Raw genomic sequence first — 22,793 nt, 5'->3', positions numbered from 1 at the left:
TTAGAAAGTTCTGATAGATTGCAGAGGAATTTAAAATCTCAAACTATGGCTTATAAAAATTTTAGTTTTTGTTGCGTTCCTTTCATGCACTGTAAATTATGCTTTGATTTGTTCATTCTTTTTTTGAATGCATTTTCTTTTATATTTACCCTTAAATATGTCATAGTCCAAATATTCCTTTTGATTCAGAAACATTCTAGAATATTTTCTTAAAAGTTAAAGAATGCATTTTCATTGAAGATTGACGTTTTCTTGTAAAACCAAAAAAGAAGAGCTTGATTTGGGTTAGTCTGAAGCATTCTCCAGAAATCAGTGAGAGCAATGATGCTCTCTATGTGTGCTTTGAAGAAAAGAGTTCTTCATTTGCTTTTGAATTTTATTTCATCTTTACTTAAATCCTTATGGGGGCAGAAAATAAGCACATTACTCAGTTTCAAAATTCAGTCCAAATATAGGACCTTGATCTCAAATAGAATAAACCTAGGGATTCACCATTGTGCTATCAACAGATTATCATCTATCAATAGTTTATATATGATTTTGTAAAGCCAATTTGTGTCTAAGACTTGGGTTCATTCTTTGGGAAGCCTAATATCTCCTATTTCAGAATTAGAGGGATGTTCTCAAAATCTTTTCATAGTAGACTCTAACATCCTGAGTGATCCAGAACCCAGGAGTTCTCGTAGTCTCCTCTTAACAAAGTTCCCCACACCTGTTTTTTCATTTCTCCCCCAGAACCTGATCTGGGGCATATCTGTGAAGATGTAGTATGACAACATGGACATTTTCACCAGTCACCTTGGCTTGAGACTTAGAATTTTCAATTTTCAAATAAAACTTGAAGTCTATCAGCATGTTCTTACTCAAGAGTGATAAACATAATGAGACTTAATGCTATTCACTCTTTTGTCCTTTATTGGTGAAATTTGAGGATAAATAGTTCAATTATAATCAGAATCCATTAAAGTATATATGAATTAGAATATGCACAAGGTTTTAGTCTAGATTAAAAAAAGTAGAAGATAAAATCATTTCTAACCCTCCATTTGAGACAACACACAAGTTTCATTAAGATCACACTCGGAGGTTGTCTTCAGGAGGTGGATGTTTAAGAGCGTTCAGCATATGTGCCAGCTCCTACATAGTCACTTAAAGATCAATAAGCCCTTTTTTTTTTTTTTTTTGAACCTTTAAATTCTAAAGAAATCTAAATCTTTTAATCTAAAAATCTAAAGAAATGTATTATAGATTCAAAAATGCAAACAAATCTAGAAATAGGTTTGGTTTCCTGGATTAGAAATGAAAGAAGGAAAAGTAATTAACGTTGAATTTTAAGTCAAAAATATTTCATAGTGTAGAGTGAGTTAATCATATGACTTATATTAGGGAAAGTATTAGTGTTTTATTTTTTATTAAAAAAATTTTTTTTAGTATTGTAGTATTTTAAATTATCAATTTCATTGTCAAAAGATACCAAAGCAGATTATCATAAGCATGTTTAATTTAAAAAAATCTAAAAAGTGAAAAATCACATCTGAAATCAGAATACTAATGATGAGTGTGACCTTATTAATGAATGTATTAAGAAATATATTTTGCAACATCAGAAAGTATATTTACCTTTACAAAAAAATTAAAACAGAGACAGCTGAAACAGGAGTCTAGTAATTCCAGTTAGTACATTTTTCAGTGGCAAATTAGTTTTGCAAAACATAGTCCACCTGTTATTGTTCCACATCAGTATTTTGGACAAGCTAGAGGGTTCTCTATGTAAATAAGTGTGAATAGTCAGAATTATAGGATATTTAAAAGAAATGCAGTTTTATTACTTTACAAAAGTTCAATAATAGAAATTCTAAATTCTAACAATGCATCCTTGATTAAGTGGATAGAGAAGATTCATTTTTAATCAGCATTTGATTATTTTTATGCAAATGGAAGCTATTGTAATACTTGAAAATAGTTCTCTTAAGTTGGTTAAGCATGTTCTTCCAAAATTTTGATTATCCCTTTGCTTAACAAAGTGTAATACAAACTGAATGTCTTTTCAGCCCTGTTCAGTTGTCACAGAGACCAAACTAAGCATATGCTAACTTAGTCTAACTTAGTAAGTACACTGTGAGCCCATAATGACATTTTATTGGTATTTCAGTTTATTAATTCAGCTACACAGACTTTATATGAGATATTGGTTGTCTAAAGAAATTATCTCTAAAGAAATAAAGTCGCATAAGAAGATTGTCTTTATCAGATTTATTCACCTACATTTTACAAAAATTGTATTTAATAGTTTTGAAAGGAAGTATATCTGTAGTGCTATTTGTTGAACTGTGGAATTTCTGTTTTTATGTATTAGAAAAGAATAATTTCACATATAAGTACAAATATTATTTAAGATCATGTTTCTTTTTATCCTCAAAGTATACCTTCATTCAATTAGTCAACAGTTGTTTTTCTTCACATTTCTAGTATCCTGAACACTCGACAGACATACAGATAGAATAATTAGTATACCCCAGGTCTGTAACAGTTGTAAACTTCTATAAAATATGGACTCTGTTTTACAATGTCAGGCAGTTATAAAATGCAGCAATTCAGTTGAGTCGCTCAGGCATGTCCGACTCTTTGTGACCCCGTGGACTGCAGCACACCAGGCCTGCCTGTCCATCACCAACTCCCAGAGTTTACTCAAACTGATGTCCATCGAGTCAGTGATGCCATCCAACCATCTCCTCCTCTGTCGTCCGCTTCTCCTCCTGCCCTCAATCTTTCCCAACATCAGGGTCTTTTCAAATGAGTCAACTCTTCACATCAGGTGGGCAAAGTATTGGAGTTTCAGCTTCAACATCAGTCCTTCCAATGAATATTCCGGACTGATTTCCTTTAGGATGGACTGGTTGAATCTCCTTGCAGTCCAAGGGACTCTCAAGAGTCTTCTCCAACACCACAGTTCAAAAGCATCAATTCTTTGGTGCTCAGCTTTCTTTATAGTCCAGCTCTCACATCCATACATGACTACTGGAAAAACCATAACTTTGACTAGACGGACCTTTGTGGGCAAAGTAATGTCTCTGCTTTTTTAATATGATGTCTAGGTTGGTCATGACTTTCCTTCCAAGGAGCAAGCGTCTTTTAATTTCATGCCTGCAGTGAAATCACCATCTGCAGTGATTTTAGAGCTCCAAAAAATAAAGTCTCCCACTGTTTCCTCATCTATTTTCCATGAAGTGATGGGACTGGATGCCATGATCTTAGTTTTCTGAATGTTGAGCTTTAAGCCAACTTTTTCACTCTCCTCTTTCACTTTCGTGAACAGGCTCTTTAGTTCTTCTTCAGTTTCTGCCTTGAGGGTGGTGTCATCTGCATATCTGGGATTACAGATATTTCTCCTGGCAATCTTGATTCCAGCTTGTGCTTCATTGAGTCCAGCATTTTTCATGCTGTACTCTGCAATTAAATTATCATAAATTAATCGTGAATAATATGATATAAAGAATGACTAGAGAAAGGGATTGAATTGGTGCCATCAGGGACTTAGGTGAAAATTGAACTGTATATTCAAGAATGGCTAGGATGCAGGCATTCTAAATCTTTCCTTTTCAATTATTTTTTTTAATCACTGTAAACATTGTACAATCACATTTTGCAAAGTAGAGATAAGGAAGAAAATCATATACTAGCCCTACCCCTCCTCTTGATGTTCTGGCATATTTCCTTCCAGTCTTAGCTCTGTACTTAACTTTTTAATACAGTGTTAATGATAGTCCATGTACTATTTTGTATCTTTATTTTCTACTTAATTTTAGAAGCCTTTTCCCAGGTGGTTCACAGGCTTCCTAACAATCATTTTAATAGATTTTTAATATTATGTAATATGGCTACTCCTTGATGTTTTTATTATTCCCTTATTTTTGGTCACTTTATTTCTAAATCTTAGTATCATAAATAATATTTTGAGTTACATGTTTTGCATAAGCTTTTTATATAGTTATTAATAGATTATTTTCTTTGCTCACTTCTCAGCTATATTATAAGTGGGCCATAGAATATGAACTTCTTTTTTTTTTACTTTTGTCTTAAGAATAGCACCAGTTTATAATATTACCAACAACCTATGAGGGGACGCACTTCATCATATCCATCACAGTATCTGTACTTTAATTTGTAAATAAGAATATCAAAAGCTATTTTAGTAGGCCAAAAGCAGTACAGCTTTGTGTGTTTTCTCCACTTGTTTTACTAATAATGTTTTCTCACATATGTATTGTCTGTTCGTATCCTTGGATGATTAAAAACCTTATATACCAAGTGATTTATATATGCTTTCTCAAAGCTGAATGTTTTCTTCTGCCCAATTTTCAGGATTTTGTTTTACGATTGGTGGTCAAATTTAAAGGATTTTGGTTTTCTTGCTTTCTCTTGTTTAGGAAATAGTATCATATGGATTAGAGTTCGGTAGTTGAAAAAGTTGAATGAGAAATACAGGTTGTTTTCTTTTGATTTGGTTTGCTTAATTTTGTTTTGTAATTTCCATCCAGTTAAGTAGCTCATCAACAAACACTTCTGAGCTGGACCTGTGTGGTGAGAAGACTAGCGTAGTCAGAGGTTTTCCAGACCAGTGGGGAAGGTGTGTTAGTAATTAACATGATCAGAGCAGTATGATAACTTCCGTCATGTGTAGAGTATCTGGGGGATTACGGAAATGAAATATGTCTTAAACTAGGGCAGAAAATGATTAGAAAAAGCATCTGACACTGTGTTATCTCATAACATTTCTCCTTTGTCCACATTATAATTTCCACATTATACACCAACCTCAAGATGTACCGTACATCATTTAACCAAAGTCCCCTGTGAATATTAGGTTGTCTTCTTGTTTTTCTTTTCTGTAAACATATTACCACAAATGTCTTCATGTGGGACTCATGGTGCGTATGTCTGATTATTTTCTCAGGGTAAATTCTTAGAAGGAACATTATTAGATTATACTATGTGAATAGTTTTGAGGTTCTTGATGCATAGTACTAGATTGCCTTACAGGAAGTATTTATTATACTTTTATAATTATTATTTTATTATATTTTATCTGGATTATTTTTTTAGCTTGAGTAAATATTTTAAGTGGCTGTGGAATCTTTTTTAATTTCTATATCAGTTATCAGTAAAGTCAAACATATTTTAATGTATTTATAGGCTCTTTTTTTCTTTTTGAGAGGTTTGTATTCCTATATTATACCCATTTTTTGAAAAAAATTGAAATGTTTATCTAGCTGTTCTCTTTATATTAATAATTTTTACCTTTGTCTTATGTTTTCTGTTTTTGTGTACTTCTGTCATTTACCTTATGAATGACTTAAATATCTCTACTATTTTAAACATGTAATGGTCTCAAGTTTTGATAAATTTCAAAAAAAAAAGATGGTGTCGATATTTAAATGTTGCCTTCTTTTCCTACTTTCTTCCTCTGGAAAACCTAAAAAAATTAAGTTTTGTGATAATGTAACTTAGAAGTATTAGCAAAATTGTTTTAATTTGCATTTGTATTTGTTTAATTTTCTTCTTTTCATTTGTGCCCTCTCACTTCCACCCCCACTGCCAACCCCGTAGGTATGAAGCTCTCTTTCCGTTAGTGTTGTCATGCTTGATGTTTGTCTGGATACACATGGAACAAGAGACCCTGCAGCAATCCGTTGTTTCCTGTAAACAGAAGGTAGCTTGTCAAAATCCCTCTTGCATTTGAGAATACTAAAATATTCTCTATTCTAATCCCATGAGGAAGTTGCAGTGTTATTTCATCAAAAAGTCTACTTAAGACTTCCCTGGCTGTTAAGACTTTGCGTTTCCCATGCAGGGGGTGTGGATCTGATCCCTGGTTGGGGAACTAAGATTTCCACATGCCACACAGCACAGCCAGAACAAAAAATTCTACTTAAAAATTTGTACTACTTAGCATATTAATAATTAATAATTAAGTCAAGCAGTTTGTAAGGAAATTTTCATATAGAAAGGCAAGATTTTATTGTTTTATGAACATATGGGTTGGGCTTTTCTTAAAGATTGCTTGTGACTCTCTGATATAAAAAGCCATTAATATAAGTGAAACAATAGAGGGCAAAGAATGTTATCTTGTTGCCCTGTTTTCACATTTAATTTTTCTTTCCTTCAATTTATTTTTGTTGGAAGAATATTCATGTTGCCACACATCAATTTATGAATTTGATCATGAAGTGAGATATCTGTTCCCAGGATTATTTTTCTCTTTCTAGTTATTCCAATCCAAACTGCTTATTCTGCCACCTTAATGATTGTGGCCTCAGTCCAAATCTTACACTGTTTATTCAACATAATGTCCTTTCAGTTGGTAAAAGCCAACCACATATTAAGGCTACCTTTATCATGCTGAGCTGGAGAGTTGATTTATATCTCTTGCCCTTATTTCAAAACTGAAGATATTTATAAGAAATTGATGGTAGAATATTTACAGTTTTACTGAGGTCAGATAAAATGAATGCTGCAGGAAAATGCTTTCATAGTTAATCCATTGATTCATCCTTAACTGGTTCTAGTTGAGTTCACAAAGAGTACTTGATGATTTAGAATAAATAATTTCAATAAAGAAGAAACTTTATTGAAGTATTATTGAATACTTTACTGGTTTTTAACGTTCAGCCCTGGAGTATTAAAGCAATACATAGAAAGTAATTTTGATTAGATTCAAGTAAATGGTAGACTCTCTTTAGTATTAAATATTTGATATTTTAATAACTAAATCTTATTAAATTAAAAATGAGGCTCATTGTGTTATTTTTAAATTCTATATTTTAGCTGAAAGATAGGTCTTTTTCTAGAGAAGAGGATTAATGCATCCTCCGAACTTAGTAGAAAATTACATGGGAAGCGGGAGAAAGGGAACGTCTCTTTCAAGTTGTCCACGAGTTTTTGTTTTGTGGGGGAAGGGGAGTTAAGCAAGAGCGCACCCATCTTGTTGGAACTGAGAGAGTTTCTATTTTACCAGGACAGAAATGTTTTACTTATTTACACAGAGAAATATTTAGTTTATCATGCTTTTTAATATCTTCCCATACTTGAGTTTGAGAAGATCAACAGAAATCAGGTGTTAGAAAAGGGAAGGATTATAATAGTGATTTTAAAGTGAAGCGTTTATACAGGCTAAGGAAAACCCGGTTCTCACTTCTGTTACACGTATGGCAGTACTACAACTCTGTTCAGTATACTGTTAACAGTGTATTTCACCTTGGCAGATTTTATTAAGTGCTATTAAGCTGTAGGAAAAGATGTCTTATTTTTTGCGCGTCAGTGCAAGCTGTCTTCCCAGCTGCTGTAGCTGAGACGGTGAGTGTGCCCTGGCGGTAGGAGGAGGCAGCCGGCGCGCGTGCGCGCATCTCTCTTCTCATCCCGCAGGTCTCCACCATCCAGTTCACCTGTAATACCGACGGAGCCCAGTGTCGAGACCTCTGCCTGGATGACGTCCGCAGGGCCTTTTTCCTTGTATCCTTTCTGGAGTTTTGTTTTAAGGCGCTGCAGCCCCCCGTTTAATGGAACAGGAGAAGTGCTGGGAACAGGGGTGCATGTCCGCCTGTCGCGTGGTAGTGGTGTTAACCTTGGAGGCTGTTTCCCCAGCCTCCCAAACACGGTTTTCTCATCCAGATTGCACTTCAAAAAACTTCTGAAACTGTAGGGAAGCATAAAGAATGATACAGCAGGCAAATGTGTTCGGTTTGCATCTTTTTATGTGTGCTTTATAAGGTACTCATGTAGCATGTCTCATGAGGTTGCTGGATCCCCTTAGAGGCGCTATTGTGTCACAGCTGTTAGCAGTAGAAGTTTGGAAGACGGTGTGACGGAATACCGTCTCGCTTTGGGAAGGCGAGCTGACCGGCTTCGAGGTGTCCATCAGGAGGTGTCTCCTTTGAATGGACACAGTGGAGTCTGGACCATTGAGGCCCGGAAGATCAGTGCGCCTCTTTTCTCCTCCGCCTCTTGCCTTCACTCTCAGTTTGGCTTTCTGTCTTTGCCGACTCCTTCCACTGAGCCTATGCTAATAAGACGCTTCTTCCCCTGAACCCTGCTTCCTCCTGAGTTGTCCTTCATCTGTGCCTTATGTTTACAGCCTAGCTCCCTGCTGCTGCCGTTTCCGCCCCATTTATGTGCCATCCCCTCCGCCTAGGTGGGCGCTTCTGAAATCTTGTCCTTGCTGTGCTGACGTCCTCTCGCGGTCTGCAGGCCCTTCCTGATGGCCCAGTGTTTGGTTTCACTTGACTAGTCTTACAGTGTTCACCGCAGTTGATTTCTTTCTTTTCCTTTGTCCCCTCCAGAACGCGATCCAGGTTCTCTTCTTAGATTCTACACCACTTCTCTCCTCCTTCACGAAAACTCACTCTTCCTTTGCTCTTGAACCATGCATGCTTTTCCTCTGAGCTCTGTCATTTATCTTCTCCTGTAAACGTGCCTCTCCTATAGCTTTGACTGACACCTCTGTGCAGACACCTCTGAGACCGACTTCTCCAGCCCTGACCTCTAGAGTCACGTGGCTACCATCCTGCCGCCCGCGTGCATGCCAAGTCGCTCAGTCGTGTCCGACTGTGTGACCACGTGGTCTGTAGCCCACCAGGCTCCTCTGTCCATGGGGCCCTCCAGGCAGGAATCCTGGACTGGGTTGCCGTGCTGTCTTGCCCAGGAATCGAACCCACGTCTCTTACGTCTCCTGCATTGGCAGGCGGGTTCTTTACCACCAGCTCCACCGCACCCTGCTGGGCGTCACCAAATAGACGTCCACACTGACTGACGACCGCCCGCCCCTCTCCAGAGTCAGGCTCTGCCTGACCGCGTCTCATTCAGTGTCGTTGCGGCACTGCCAGCCTCCCAGGCCGCCAGACTGGTTGTCGTGCTTAGCTAGCCCCTGACCGAGGTCCCACGGCTTCTCTCCTCCGCGTCCACTCTGACCACACTGGTTCAGACTCTCCTTGTCCCCAACATATGGACTATTAAAAGAGCTTCATAATTGAATTTCCTGCCTCTAATTATTAGTCTCCCTGACCAAATATTTCACTATTGTTGGTATTTCTTGTTTGTATCACTCACTGAAAATGCTTGCTAACTCTTCAGCATCTCCACAATAAAATTCAAGGCTTTTTATTAATATGCCACCAGTCTGTATTTCTTGCTTCGTGTTTCTGTACCCTTCAGCAAAACCCTTATTTTCCCATTGTTTACCTTTAATGAATATTACCTGCTTCTACCTATCATCAAAATTTTAGTTACCAATACCCTTATTTTCCCATTGTTTACCTTTAATGAAAATTACCTACTTCTGCCTATCATCAAAATTTTAGTTATCATATGAGCAATTTATACTGTTTTATTTATAATTATATTCTTAGTGCCTAGCTCTGCCTCTGACATACTAAGTGATAAATATTGGTTGGTTAGTTAATTGGTTGAATGCATAGAACCATGAATATATTTAAGGCTCAAGTCACCAACTCAGATACTACTACTTCAGTGAAATTTGTCGTGATTCATACTTCCTCTTCACTGTTTCTGTACCGCTTTTGTGTATGTGTCTATAATAATAAAGTAAGTAACATTTATCTAGCACTTTCAGGGGACCAAACTCTGTTTTAAATGCTTTACTAGCAATAAGTTCTTAGACACCAATAAAACTAATATCTACTTTTTATTACTGCACTATTACAAATATAAGTTGAAGAAATGTCAAAAATGTTTAACACTTTCTCATCCTCTAATTGAATTCTTTTAAAACCTGGCATCTTATTTCTTCCTGAGCCTCCTGAAGAACCTGACACATCTCCTGTGTAGTGGACCCAGTGAGCATGTATAAACTGAAACTGTGTTTCAGCTGAAAATGTCTATCACTTCTTTTTTTAATCTTTGGCTGCCAGCTACAGATAACAATAATCCAATGCTTATGTGAGGGAGAGGAAAATAGTAACCATCCCAAGGTGACCAGTGACAAGCGAGTGTGACTCCCAGGCCTTGCTGTTCTTGGTACGTTGCTTGTTCAGCCTGGTTCTTCCCAAATACATTCACAAGGAAATATGGTGGAACACTCATTTTCAGCAATTTACCACCAAATGTACAAGTAGAGAAAGCAAATTACCCTCATGGTAGAATAGATATGTCTTCTCTAAATGAAAAGGAACTTTTATGGATTCTGACTTGTTTTGGCGTTTCCTTTAACTCTGTTTAGGTTTTCTTCTTAGTGACAGCCTTTTTTGGAACTGGAAATATAGCTTCTGTTAACAGGTAATTTTAAATAAAAACTATATATATATATATATATATAAAACCAGAAAATATACAAATTAGGGATTTTGTTCTTGCTTTTTACACTGAAGGATGTATTTTGGAAATTGGTACATATTGGCGCATACAAGTCTATCTCATTCATTTTACTGACTTTGTAATTCTTGTAAGAAAATATTTATTTTATCCATCTTGGGCTGCGCTGGGGCTTTGTCGCTGCACGCGGGCGTTCTCAGCTTGCGCAGCGCGGGGGCTCCTCTCTGGCAGGTGTGGCTCACGGGCGCCGTGCTGCTCCTGAGCTCCCCCACACAGGCAGTTGCTCCACAGCCGGTGGGGTCTTCCCGGACCAGGGATCAAACCTGTGTCTCCTGCACTGGCAGGTGGATTCTTCACCACCGAGTCACCAGAAACGCCCCCATAATAATTCCTGATACACTGTATACTTGTGCTGTAGTAAGAGTAGCTTTCAGAAAATTAGTTTAAAACCCTTTTCGGGAGAACAGTCAAATTGCAGTAATGTGGTTCTAAAATCCCTTTTCTCGTTGTTGATCCCTTAGCTTTGACCCTTCCTCCGTCTACTGCTTTCTGACCGTGTTTAGTCCTTTCAAGATGGGAGCCCTGATAATGTGGAAGGTTGGTTTTCTTCTTTTCTTAAGATACTGATTAATTAAGATTATGAACTCATTGTCCCATGAAGATCATGTGATATGTGACATTAAGATTATGAAGTGGCAGAGTTAAGTAGCTGGAAAGTAGACGCCTTCGCAGACACTGCTGAATGGGAGTGGGGGACGCTTTAGCCTTTGCTCCAAAATAGAGTTAATCTCCTTGGTTTAGTCTTAAGCCCATTTAACTTCAAAAAAGTAGAGAATCTCTGTTAGTCCCAGGAAGTCCTATCAAAGGTGATTAAAGCCTGGGAAGTGAAGGGTGGATCAAAACTGCCTTGCTTCTCAAGATCAAAGTCTCCCCGAAGTCGTGTTCCTCACCCACGAGACTGCCAACACCTTATCATCTTTTCTCATAATCCTTGTACCTAGAATTGATTTATTCATTCAATAAATACGTCATTGAAGGCTTATCAGCACCAGCTGGGTCCTAAGGATTCTAAGATAATGACAAATTATCAGCTTTCCAGGGGTTCAGACTCTCCAGTGGAATGTAATTCACATTCTTTCCCTTTCTCTCTAGGATCGTTAAGCTTGTCTTATTCCCTCAACCATAGTGCCTGGCACATTCTGTGTACTTAGTATGTATTTGTTTAAATACAAGAACCAATATCTGCCTAAAATCTGATTGCTTCCTATTCAGATCACATAAGTAATAATTGTTGAAAGTATGTGTATCTTAATAGGATTAATATCCTGTTTTGTTACTGCACAAATGCAAAGGTGATTTTAAGAAGTGTTAAAAATATACTCATTTTCTCATGTCACATTCTCTGTTATTTTGAAATGTGTATTAATAGTTTCTTTAGTCTTTATGTACATTTTTCTTGATGGTGGTAGTTTTTTTCTCAGTCTATTAAAGATCATGAGCCTTTAATTAAAAATAAGAAAAAAAGAAAGAAAAACTAAAGTTTATGTTAAATGCTCGATCTGTAATCTCCAGCTTAATTCAGTCAGCTTTAGTGACGAAATGTATTTGGTCACTTTCACTGACTGTTGTGGCTGGAAGTGACAGTCCTCTTAGAACTCTTTCACTCGTGTAGCCTTTACCTGAACAGGAATCTTATGCAGTTTTGAACATCATCTCTTTTCCATATTTTCTCCCTCCCCTCTTTGTTTAAGCATTGTTTGTGTGTATTTTTAACTGGTCATTGGAAAACAGTATCTCAAAATATTAATGGTGTTATTTCTGGCTTATAGATTTTTTTTCAACCAATATAAATGTTATTATACCTTTCTCCATTTTTTTAACAGAGTATGAATTTTATAATCAGGAATAAATTAGTGTTGAAATAAAACAACAGAAAGCAATGGTTAAGCGGCTAAATCATGTTAATAGACTTGTAGTGACAAATAACCAGATGAGTTCAAGGATCTGTGAATCAGATCTTCAGGCTTCATGATTAATTTGATTTGGGCCTTGTGTGCCTTTCACACCCTCTTGGGATCATGTGAACATGGTCATTAATTATTATAATGAGTTCAGTAGAACAAAAATTTGGAGTAGGCTTTATTTGAAATATTTTTTATTATCTCTTTACTACCTATGCTGTTGATGTGGATTTCTAAATCCATTTCATCACTATTCTATATGTCATTGGTATCATGATTTTATTTCGGCGTTTGCTTTCCGCTAATACAGATAAATTTTGAGAAATTGAAATATCTCTTCAAATGCTACAGGCGCCCACGGCATCATTTGTTTTTCTTTCAAGCAGATTTTAATCCCCTTTGTTCTTGTGATGTGTGCTTTTGAAGCTGTTCAGCTAACTACTCAGTTATCTTCTAAAAGGTGAGAGGAATGCTTTGAATTTGTTCATTTTTAGGAAATGAAAGTAAACATTTGATGGTATTTTCTGTGATCGCTATTAAGGTACTGTAACATTAACTAAACATACCTTGTTTACTATAAAAATGAGGGAAAAAATGTTCCGCCCTTTTAGCCAGAATTGTGTCATCATTAGAGGAAATAGCTGATTAGAACCCTTAACATAAAAATATGCTTTTTCAACTATAAAATATCATTAGAATGCTGTCCCAGCTAGAGAGGAGCCCCCCCTAGAAAACTATAAAATATAAATCTCAAATTCTTGTAGTTAGTAATACTTGTTCATTGTAGACACAGCTGTGCCTACAACTCTAGGTTTTCTTTTGGATTCTTTCATAAATGTGTATTAGATAAATGTGTTATAACATGTCATTTTATGTGGGTTGAAATTAGCTTCTAGATGTCCCTAATTTATGTGGTTTCTCAATCTTGATCACTACACTTTTGACAAATGGAATAGGAAGTATTGTTTTTGAGTTTCTAAGACTTTGTGGAGCAGTCAGTGTGTAATCACAGACTCTGGAGGAGAACCTGTCAGCCCCACTGTTTACTCTTTTGAAGCAATGAAATTGTTTCATCTGCACAGCACTGATCGGCCTTTCTGAAAGAAACTTGAGATAAATATGTAGTTTCCTAGCAGTTTTATTATTTTTTAATCAAACTGGAATATTCAGTACTGAAAGAATAATGAATATTAGAATAAATTTGCATGTTCTTAATGAAGTTAAGCTAGAATTGAGTGTAGCATATTATTATGTGTATGCCATAATAATTTTTTAAAAAGATTTTCTTCCACATTTTAAAAATAGTAGAAATCTTATTTCTAGTCTAATTTAGTATATTTTTACAGAATTTTTACTTGAATTTAACATTAAAAGCACTATACCTTGTCAATACCACATAGAAAATACTGACTTATATGCAATTAAAAAAAAAAAACTAGTAAAGTGACAGACATGTGCTTTCCTGCATCTCTGTTAGTGAACGAAATTTTTTACGAGGGACTTTTAATTAAAGTCAAAATAAGAAGAGCTTGTGGGGAAGGAAATGGCAACCCACTCCAGTATTCTTGCCTGGAAAATCCCCAGAACGGAGGAGCCTGGTGGGCTAGAGTCCATGGGGTTGAATAGAGTCAGAAACCACTGAGTAACTTCACTTTCACTTTCTTTAAGAAGTGCTCGGCACACGTGGGACAAGAAATAGAAACTCATCAAAATGTGTGTGTATGTGCGTGAGTGTAGTAATTTTAACTTGAGACTCAGTTCAGTTCAGTTCAGTCGCTGAGTCGTGTCCGACTCTTTGCGACCCCATGAATTGCAGCACGCCAGGCCTCCCTGTCCACAACCAACTCCCAGAGTCCACCCAAACCCATGTCCATTGAGTCGGTGATGCCATCCAACCATCTCATCCTCTGTCATCCCCTTCTCCTCCTGCCCTCAATCTTTCCCATCATCAGGGTCTTTTCAAATGAGTCAGCTCTTCACATCAGGTAGGAGTTTCAGCTTCAACATCAGTCCTTCCAATGAACACCCAGGACTGATATCCTTTAGAGTGGACTGGTTGGATCTCCTTGCACTCCAAGAGACTCTCAAGAGTCTTCTCCAACACCACAGTTCAAAAGCATCAGTTCTTCGGCGCTCAGCTTTCTTCACAGTCCAACTCTCACATCCATACATGACTATTGGAAAAACCATAACCTTGACTAGACGGACCTTTATCGGCAAAGTAATGTCTCTGCTTTTTAATACACTGTCTAGGTTGGTCATAACTTTCCTTCCAAGAAGTAAGCGTCTTTTAATTTCATGACTGCAAGCACCATCTGCAGTGATTTTTGGAGCCCCCAAAAATAAAGTCAGTCACTGTTTCCCCATCTATTTGCCATGAAGTGATGGGACCAGATGCCATGATCTAGTTTTCTGAATGCTGAGCTTCAAGCCAACTTTTTCACTCTCCTCTTTCACTTTCATCAAGAGACTCTTTAGTTCCTCTTCACTTTCTGCCATAAGGATGGTATCATATGCCTATCTGAGGTTATTGATATTTCTCTTGGCAATCTTGATTCCAGCTTGTGCTTCCTCCAGCCCAGCGTTTCTCATGATGTACTCTGCATATAAGTTAAATAAGCAGGGTGACAGTATACAGCCTTGAAATATTCCTTTTCCTATTTGGAACCAGTCTGTGTTTCCATGTCCAGTTCTAACTTTTGTTTCCTGACCTGCATACAGGTTTCTCACGAGGCAGGTCAGGTGATCTGGTATTCCCATCTTTTTCAGAATTTTCCACAGTTTGTTGTGATCCACACAGTCAAAGGGTTTGGAATAGTCAGTAAAGCAGAAATAGGTGTTTTTCTGGAGCTCTCTTGCTTTTTCAGTGATCCCAGCGGATGTTGGCAATTTGATCTCTGGTTCCTGTGCCTTTTCTAAAACCAGCTTGAACATCTGGAAGTTCACGGTTCATGTATTGCTGAAGCCTGGCTTGGAGAATTTTGAGCATTACTTTACTAGCGTGTGAGATGAGTGCAATTGTGCGGTAGTTTGAGCATTCTTTGGGATTGCCTTTCTTTGGGATTGGAATGAAAACTGACCTTTTCTAGCCATGTGGCCACCACTGAGTTTTCCTTATTTGCTGGCATATTTAGTGCAGCACTTTCACAGCATCATCTTTTAGGATTTGAAATAGCTCAACTGGAATTCCATCACATCCACTAGCTTTGTTCATAGTGATGCTTCCTAAGGCCCACTTGACTTCACATTCCAGGATGTCTGGCTCTAGGTGAGTGATCACACCACTGTGATTATTTGGGTCGTGAAGATCTTTTTTGTACAGTTCTTCTGTGTATTCTTGGCAACTCTTCCTAATATCTTTCGCTTCTGTTAGGTCCTTACCATTTCTGGCTTTATTGAGGCCATTTTTGCATGAAATGTTCCCTTGGTATCTCTGATTTTCTTGAAGAGATCTCTAGTCTTTCCCATTCTGTTGTTTTCCTCTGTTTCTTTGCACTGATCACTGAAGAAGGCTTTCTTATCTCTCCTGGCTATTCTTTGGAACTCTGCATTCAGATGGGTATATCTTTACTTTTCTTCTCTGCCTTTAGCTTCTCTTCTTTTCACAGCTATTTGTAAGACCTCCTCAGACAGCCATTTTGCTGTTTTGTATTTCTTTTTCTTGGGGATGGTCTTGCTCCCTGTCTCCTGTACAATGTCATGAACCTCCATCCATCGTTCTTCAGGCACTCTGTCTATCAGATCTAGTCCCTTAAATCTATTTAGTACAGTGAAAAGCTAAATAAAAAGGGCAAGAACTGAGGCAAAGAAGGCAAAGTGTGACTTTATAAATGTCTTCTCTTTTGACCTTTAAGCCTTTATAAACCACTGGCATGCCCCCGTAATACTATGCTGACCCACTCAAACTTCATTTGCGTACAGTGAACTCGGCGAGTCCCTTTCCTCCTGGTGACCTCTAGCAGCTGCTCCTCCCGTTGTTTTATCAAACCTGTTGCGGAAGGTCAAGTCCGCCCATCCCTCATTGCTGTTCCCACTTGCTGAAAGTCACCAGTGTCATCTCTTCTTTCTGTCCACGCTTTCAATCACTGCCACAGCCCACTATTGTCATTCATCTTCCGTGGTCCCTTAGCTGACCTCCCTGCTTGTGCTCCTGTCTCCCGAGAACTGTTATCTACGCAACAGACAGCGCAGCCTTTGGATCTCCCAGTGGCTCCTGGTTCCCGGGGAGACCAGTTCTGCAGCCCTGACCGCGGCCCGGCCCCCGTGGTCCGCCTGCACCTCTCGTGCTTGTTTCCCGCAGCCCTTTGCTCGACTCTCGTCCGGCTGGCCGCTCGCTGTTCCTCGGGCACACGCTCGGTTCCGCCGCACGCCCTTGTTCGGTGCACGCTCGGTCTGCCTGCAGTGCTGCTGCTCATTCGGTCTCATGGTCCCCACCGCGCGTCCAGGGCTCTGCTTAAATGTCTCCTCCTCATAGATACTCGCCCAGTCATTCCACTTTTCTTCCTAACATTTAACACCACCTGACCTTTTCTTGTTATTGCAAACATTCTATTTATTATTTGTCTCCCTGAATTAGATGGTAAGCTCTGGTCACCTGATCTATTACCAGCAATAAGCATAGTGACCAGCATGCCATAGAAACTGAAAACTTAAGTGCTAAATTAGTGGTGGAAGTTACTAGCATAAGATAAAATTGGAAATGGCTACTCCTGCACACGGTGACATTTCTTTCAGACACAAGGCGGACTTAGCGGTCTTCTACCTTCCGATTCCCTAGAGCATTAAAAAAAAATGTGGCCCAGGAAGAATTAGACTTGGCAGAAAGAACACCAAATGACACTGTAAAAAGCTAAAACCACCCAGAGTAAAATGTGTAACACAAGGATCATAAGGGATCCTTGTAACGATGGACACGCTTCGTGTGTTGCCGGCATTGGTGGCAGTATCCGGGTTGTGGTCTTGTCCCGTAGCTTTGAAGGACTCACCAGTGGGGGCAGCTGGGCAGAGGGCACGTGCGCTCCCTCTGTGTCATTTCTGCAACTACACGTGAATCTGCAGTTATCTAAAATAAAAGGTTTAATTAAAAACATCATAATTCATGTCCCTTTCATATACTTGAAATAAATATTCAAAATGTTAAGTAACATTTTGAAGTCCAGCCCATCACTGTGGGACAGGAGTTCATGATAATGTGAAAAGAGCTTTTGTCAAATGCATTTTCAGGAGCAGAAATACTAATACCAGAATGTTAGGTCATTTGATTATTCTAATTTTGATTTTAATATGCTTTTAAAATATTCCTGCTGTGTTACATGTGTTTTTTATTTATTTTTTTCCAGTCTTTTCCTCATGGTTATCAGCATATCAGACATCATGGCTTTGGTAAGACATTACTGGATATTCAATATAAATAAGATTGAGAAGCTAAACATCAAGTTAATTTAATCAGGTGAAATATGAGTGCATTTCTGTATATGAACACTTTAGACACAAGTGCTGACGTAAGCTACACATAAATTACTTTCTTTTTTTTTGACTTTCAATGTGGTAAGAATGCTCTTCTTAGGGTGTCAATCATCTAACTTGATTTATTAGAATCTGTATTTTATACATAGTCTTCTATGGTGCATTGTATTAACTTCCATAGGAAGATAACATAAAGAGCTAACTTTAGATTCAGGTAATATATCATTTTCCTGCTTGAAATGTTGATTTTTAACCTTTTAGTCAGACTGAAGAAGAAAGGAAAAAAGAGTGGGGAGAAGGAAGGGAAATAGGGAAGAGGAAATAGGATAATGTTATCAAGACCACAGCTCTAATGAGGAGTTCTGGAGAGGGACAGGTAGCTGGCCCTCTTACATGTGGTGTATGAGCAGATAGACCCTGTCTTGCACCTGCAACTTCAGTAGGTTCCCCTCACTACCCTCAGGTTTGAGCATTCACTGAAAGGACTCAGAATTCACTGAAGACTGTTAACATTCACAGGTGTGACTTGTTACAGGGAAAAGTGATAGTCGCTCAGTCGTGTCTGACTCTTTGCAACCCCATGGACTGTAGCCCACCAAGCTCCTCTGTCTTTGGGATTCTCCAGGCCAGAAACTGGAGTGGGTAGCCATTCCCTTCTCCAGGGGATCTTCCCGACCCGGGAATCAAACCTGGGTCTTCTGCACTGCAGGCAGATTGTTTACCGTCTGAGCGAGCAGGGAAGCCCGTTACAGCGGAAGGAGCAGGTGCAGGTTGGCGGGGGGAGGTGTGCTGAGGGCAGAGTCCAGCAGGGCCCCGCGGTGGAGTGCTGGCTGCCTGCCCCGTGGAGCGGGGACAGCTGCGCTCCCTCGCATTGATGGTGACAGCGCTCTGCAGAGCCGTGACAGCCAGACTTTTACTGGGCTCAGTCACATTCCCATGGCTATCTTTAATCCCCAGCCCTCTTGGCAGTGGAACTGATGCGCACGACCCAGAGCCCTGAGCATAAATGACAGGATTAGACCGTCCAGTGGCTGAGGTCCCCGAGGCAGAAGGCTGCTGTCAGGCAGGACCTGCTAACGCCCCGCAGTAGCTGGCGGCCAGGGCCGGCCCTCTCTCTAGAGAAGGGTCCCTCTTCACCAGTCACCTTCTTGTGCTGGAGGCTTCCCAAATCAGAGCCCTCGTCACCTGGCTCAGAGGAGAGCGTTTTTATGCTGCATTGGATTGGATGTGTCCCCGACGCGGACCACACATGATGTCAGGACAAGTGGGCTTTCGAGTGTGCTCACAGGGTGGCAGAAAGGCAGAGACGTGTTAACAGGAGGGAATTTAAATGCTCTGGTTAATTTTATATGAAGAATCAGGCTGCCGAGTTTAGCTCAGAGAGCCGTGTGCGGGCGAACCGCTGCTCATGCCTCACCCCTGCCCATGCCTCACCCCTGCCCATGCCCCACCCCTGCCCTTGTTTCCTGGACTCGGCCTGGCCATAGACTCCTGATGCTCATGCGAGTTACCCCTCTGTCAGAACACGCTCCTTCTCTGACCTCCCCAGCCTCCCCTTCACCTCTTATCGCTGAGACTTTTGGAGTTCTTGTTGGACAGCCCTCCCCTGCACCCTCCTTGGGGTGTGCCCCCTTCCTCTGAGCTCCCGTCCTGGCCTGTGCTTCCAGACTGCACTCATTTCACACACACACACACACACACACACACACACTCGGCACACACGCCTGACCATCTCACACACACACACTCGGCACACACGCCTGACCATCTCACACACACCCGGCACACACGCCTGACCATCTCACACACACACACACTCGGCACACACGCCTGACCATCTCACACACACACACGCCTGACCATTCACACACACACACACACACACACACACACACCCGGCACACACGCCTGACCATCTCACACACACACACTTGGCACACACGCCTGACCATCTCACACACACACACCCGGCACACACGCCTGACCATCTCACACACACACACTTGGCACACACGCCTGACCATCTCACACACACACACCCGGCACACACGCCTGACCATCTCACACACACACACTTGGCACACACGCCTCACCATCTCACACACACACACTTGGCACACACGCCTGACCATCTCACACACACACACCCGGCACACACGCCTGACCATCTCACACACACACCCAGCACACACGCCTGACCATCTCACACACACACACCCGGCACACACGCCTGACCATCTCACACACACACACCCGGCACACACGCCTGACCATCTCACACACACACACCCGGCACACACGCCTGACCATCTCACACACACACACTTGGCACACATGCCTGACCATCTCACACACACACACACTCGGCACACACGCCTGACCATCTCACACACACACACCCAGCACACACGCCTGGCCATCTCACATACACACACACCCGGCACACACGCCTGGCCATCTCACACACACACACACCCGGCACACACGCCTGGCCATCTCACACACACACACACCCGGCACACACGCCTGACCATCTCACACACACACACCCAGCACACACGCCTGACCATCTCACACACACACACCCAGCACACACGCCTGACCATTCACACACACACACACACCCAGCACACACGCCTGACTATCTCACACACACACACCCAGCACACACGCCTGACCATTTCACACACACACACACCCAGCACACATGCCTGACCATCTCACACACACCCAGCACACACGCCTGGCCATCTCACACACACATGCCTGGCACACACGCCTGACCATCTCACACACACACACCCAGCACACACGCCTGACCATCTCACACACCCAGCACACACACCTGACCATCTCACACACACACACCCAGCACACACACCTGACCATTTCACACACACACACACCCAGCACACATGCCTGACCATCTCACACACACCCAGCACACACGCCTGGCCATCTCACACACCCCTGGCACACATGTCTGAGCATCTCACACACACATGCCTGGCACACACGCCTGACCATCTCACACACACCCAGCACACACGCCTGACCATCTCACACACACACACTCGGCACACACGCCTGACCATCTCACACATACCTGACCATCTCACACACACACACCCAGCACACACGCCTGACCATCTCACACACACCCAGCACACACACCTGACCATCTCACACACACACACACCTAGCACACACGCTTGACCATTTGACCGAATCAGTCACTAGATTATCAGGCTCCTGAAAGAGTTTATCTTCAGGATAAATGTTCACTGGGAAACGTCTGTTGATTATTAGACAATATGGCTTCTGTTCACTGCGATCCTTGGTATCATTTAGTTATTTTATTAACGTTGGCTGGGTTTTCTTTCTAGTTATTCACAGATGTCACTTTTGTATTTGTGTGATTAAATGGAGATGCTATTTCTGGCTTTTAGGCTATTGCTCATTTTAGTCCAAGCAAAAATGTCAATAAAAGGCATATTGTTATTGATTTCAATCAGATAGCAGTTCTGAGGGAAATCTGAAAGATACAACCCTAAAACAACGTTGGTTGTAGACTGACTCTGTATAGTCTTTGTTTTTAATGGGGCCTTATCTTGTTTTGTTTTACAGCATTTTTTCTTCTTGATCAAAGATTATGGCAGCTGGCTTGATATTGGAACGAGGTATAGTATACATTCACTATGGATAGTATTGAATATCTATATATGGTATAGAATTGTCAGGACTGTAGTTAAAGAAGTAACTTGTATCTCAGTATAGAAGATTTCAGTGGGATTCTTGAAGCAAGCAGGCGTCGCCAGCAGCGGGGACTTCTGGCCTTAGAGGTGAGACCTGTCCCTCCGGTTCTTGCGTCAGCACGTTGCCAGGTGTTTGCCTGGGGTGCCGTGAAGGCAGGTGGGGTCTGAGAGGCACGCAGGGCAGCAGCTTGAATCTGGGCTTTCAGGGTGGCTCTCTCCGGTGTCTGCATCCTCCTCATCTCTCAGTCTGTCTCGACAACAGTGAAGCTCTTCAGGTTGCAGTGTGAATTTTCCGCTGCAGTTCACATTTCATGCGGTCATCATACGCCTCCTGGAATCTCCAGTGTGGGAACATTTTTACACGCAACCCCTGTAACACTGTTACTTCAAGTATAATCTGAACAAAAAGTCCATTTCCTCCTTGTGATTTGAACATCAAGGGTGGTCACAGTCTGTTAAATTTCTTTTATTTGAGGGGAAGAAAGTGAGGTTGATTCTTTTGCCAGTCTGTTTTCAAACGCAGTCAGAGATAGAATACATTTCTATAGGCGAATTTTGTTTCTTTAGTCAGTGTTTATTCAGCCAGGAATTGTGCAGGCTTGGACGCGGCCCTGGCTCACACGTCCTCTCCGCTGTCCCTCCCTCTGAGGCAGCTCAGGCGTGTGCGCCCTGATATTTGCAGACACTGCCTCCCTCTGCAGCCAGCTGCTGGGGGCCTCTCCTTCCCGCTGTGCTCGGCACATGGCACATAAAGGGTGCGCCGGCGGCCGTTCATTCTGTCTCGTTAGCCTCCTAAGCCTGAAGCTTAGGGAAGTCTGAACGCGGCCTCCTCGCCACCCTCTGACCCCACACTGGCCAGGCACGTGGTGGGTCACAGCAGACCTCCTGGGGTTGATCCTTTTCTCCCACTGACTGCTGACAGCGAGACTGTCGGGAGCTGACTGGACGTGTCCAGTCTTCCTGCCTCTTGTAGTCATTCTGAATGAGTTAGCCCATGTAAAGCATTTAGCAGAGAGCCTGGCATCAGGTACGCTCCAATGAATGGAAACTGCTGTTACTGATATCACTCTGCAGTTCTGTTTCCTTATCCTTCAGACTGTTTCTTGTGTTTGACATGCCTCTCCTTACCCTCTTCATGATTTAAGTTTAGATACAGATCAGAGTTTTGTTTGGAAAATATCCTGACGAAAGGTAGCGTTTTTACATGTGAGACTTTATATGTTTTTTTTAATTGTAGCCAGATGTGCATAATATTGGAGAAGGAAATGGCAGCCCACTCCAGTATTCT

At 40.9% G+C, this 22,793-nt stretch overlaps 1 protein-coding gene across 9 annotated transcripts in view; it reads left to right on the top strand.

The window, feature by feature from the left end:
• Positions 1-22,793, top strand: part of PIGN (phosphatidylinositol glycan anchor biosynthesis class N) — a 97,864-nt gene that overhangs the window by 54,637 nt on the left and 20,434 nt on the right. For 6 of the 9 annotated variants that reach the window (XM_065932855.1, XM_065932854.1, XM_065932849.1 and 3 more), the window contains 8 exons: positions 5,608-5,710; positions 7,423-7,509; positions 10,232-10,287; positions 10,845-10,920; positions 12,671-12,744; positions 17,624-17,666; positions 21,378-21,430; positions 21,523-21,592. In XM_065932855.1, coding sequence (XP_065788927.1) covers positions 5,608-5,710; positions 7,423-7,509; positions 10,232-10,287; positions 10,845-10,920; positions 12,671-12,744; positions 17,624-17,666; positions 21,378-21,430; positions 21,523-21,592 — 562 coding nt within the window. The remainder of the gene's footprint in view (positions 1-5,607; positions 5,711-7,422; positions 7,510-10,231; positions 10,288-10,844; positions 10,921-12,670; positions 12,745-17,623; positions 17,667-21,377; positions 21,431-21,522; positions 21,593-22,793) is intronic. The other 3 variants (XM_065932850.1, XM_065932853.1, XM_065932852.1) reach the window with 1 other exon arrangement.

This window comes from Muntiacus reevesi, chromosome 4 (genome assembly GCF_963930625.1).
Source record: "Muntiacus reevesi chromosome 4, mMunRee1.1, whole genome shotgun sequence".
Classification (NCBI taxonomy): domain Eukaryota; kingdom Metazoa; phylum Chordata; class Mammalia; order Artiodactyla; family Cervidae; genus Muntiacus; species Muntiacus reevesi.
Note: the sequence above shows the minus strand (reverse complement) of the source record. Positions and strands in the feature narration are given on the sequence as shown.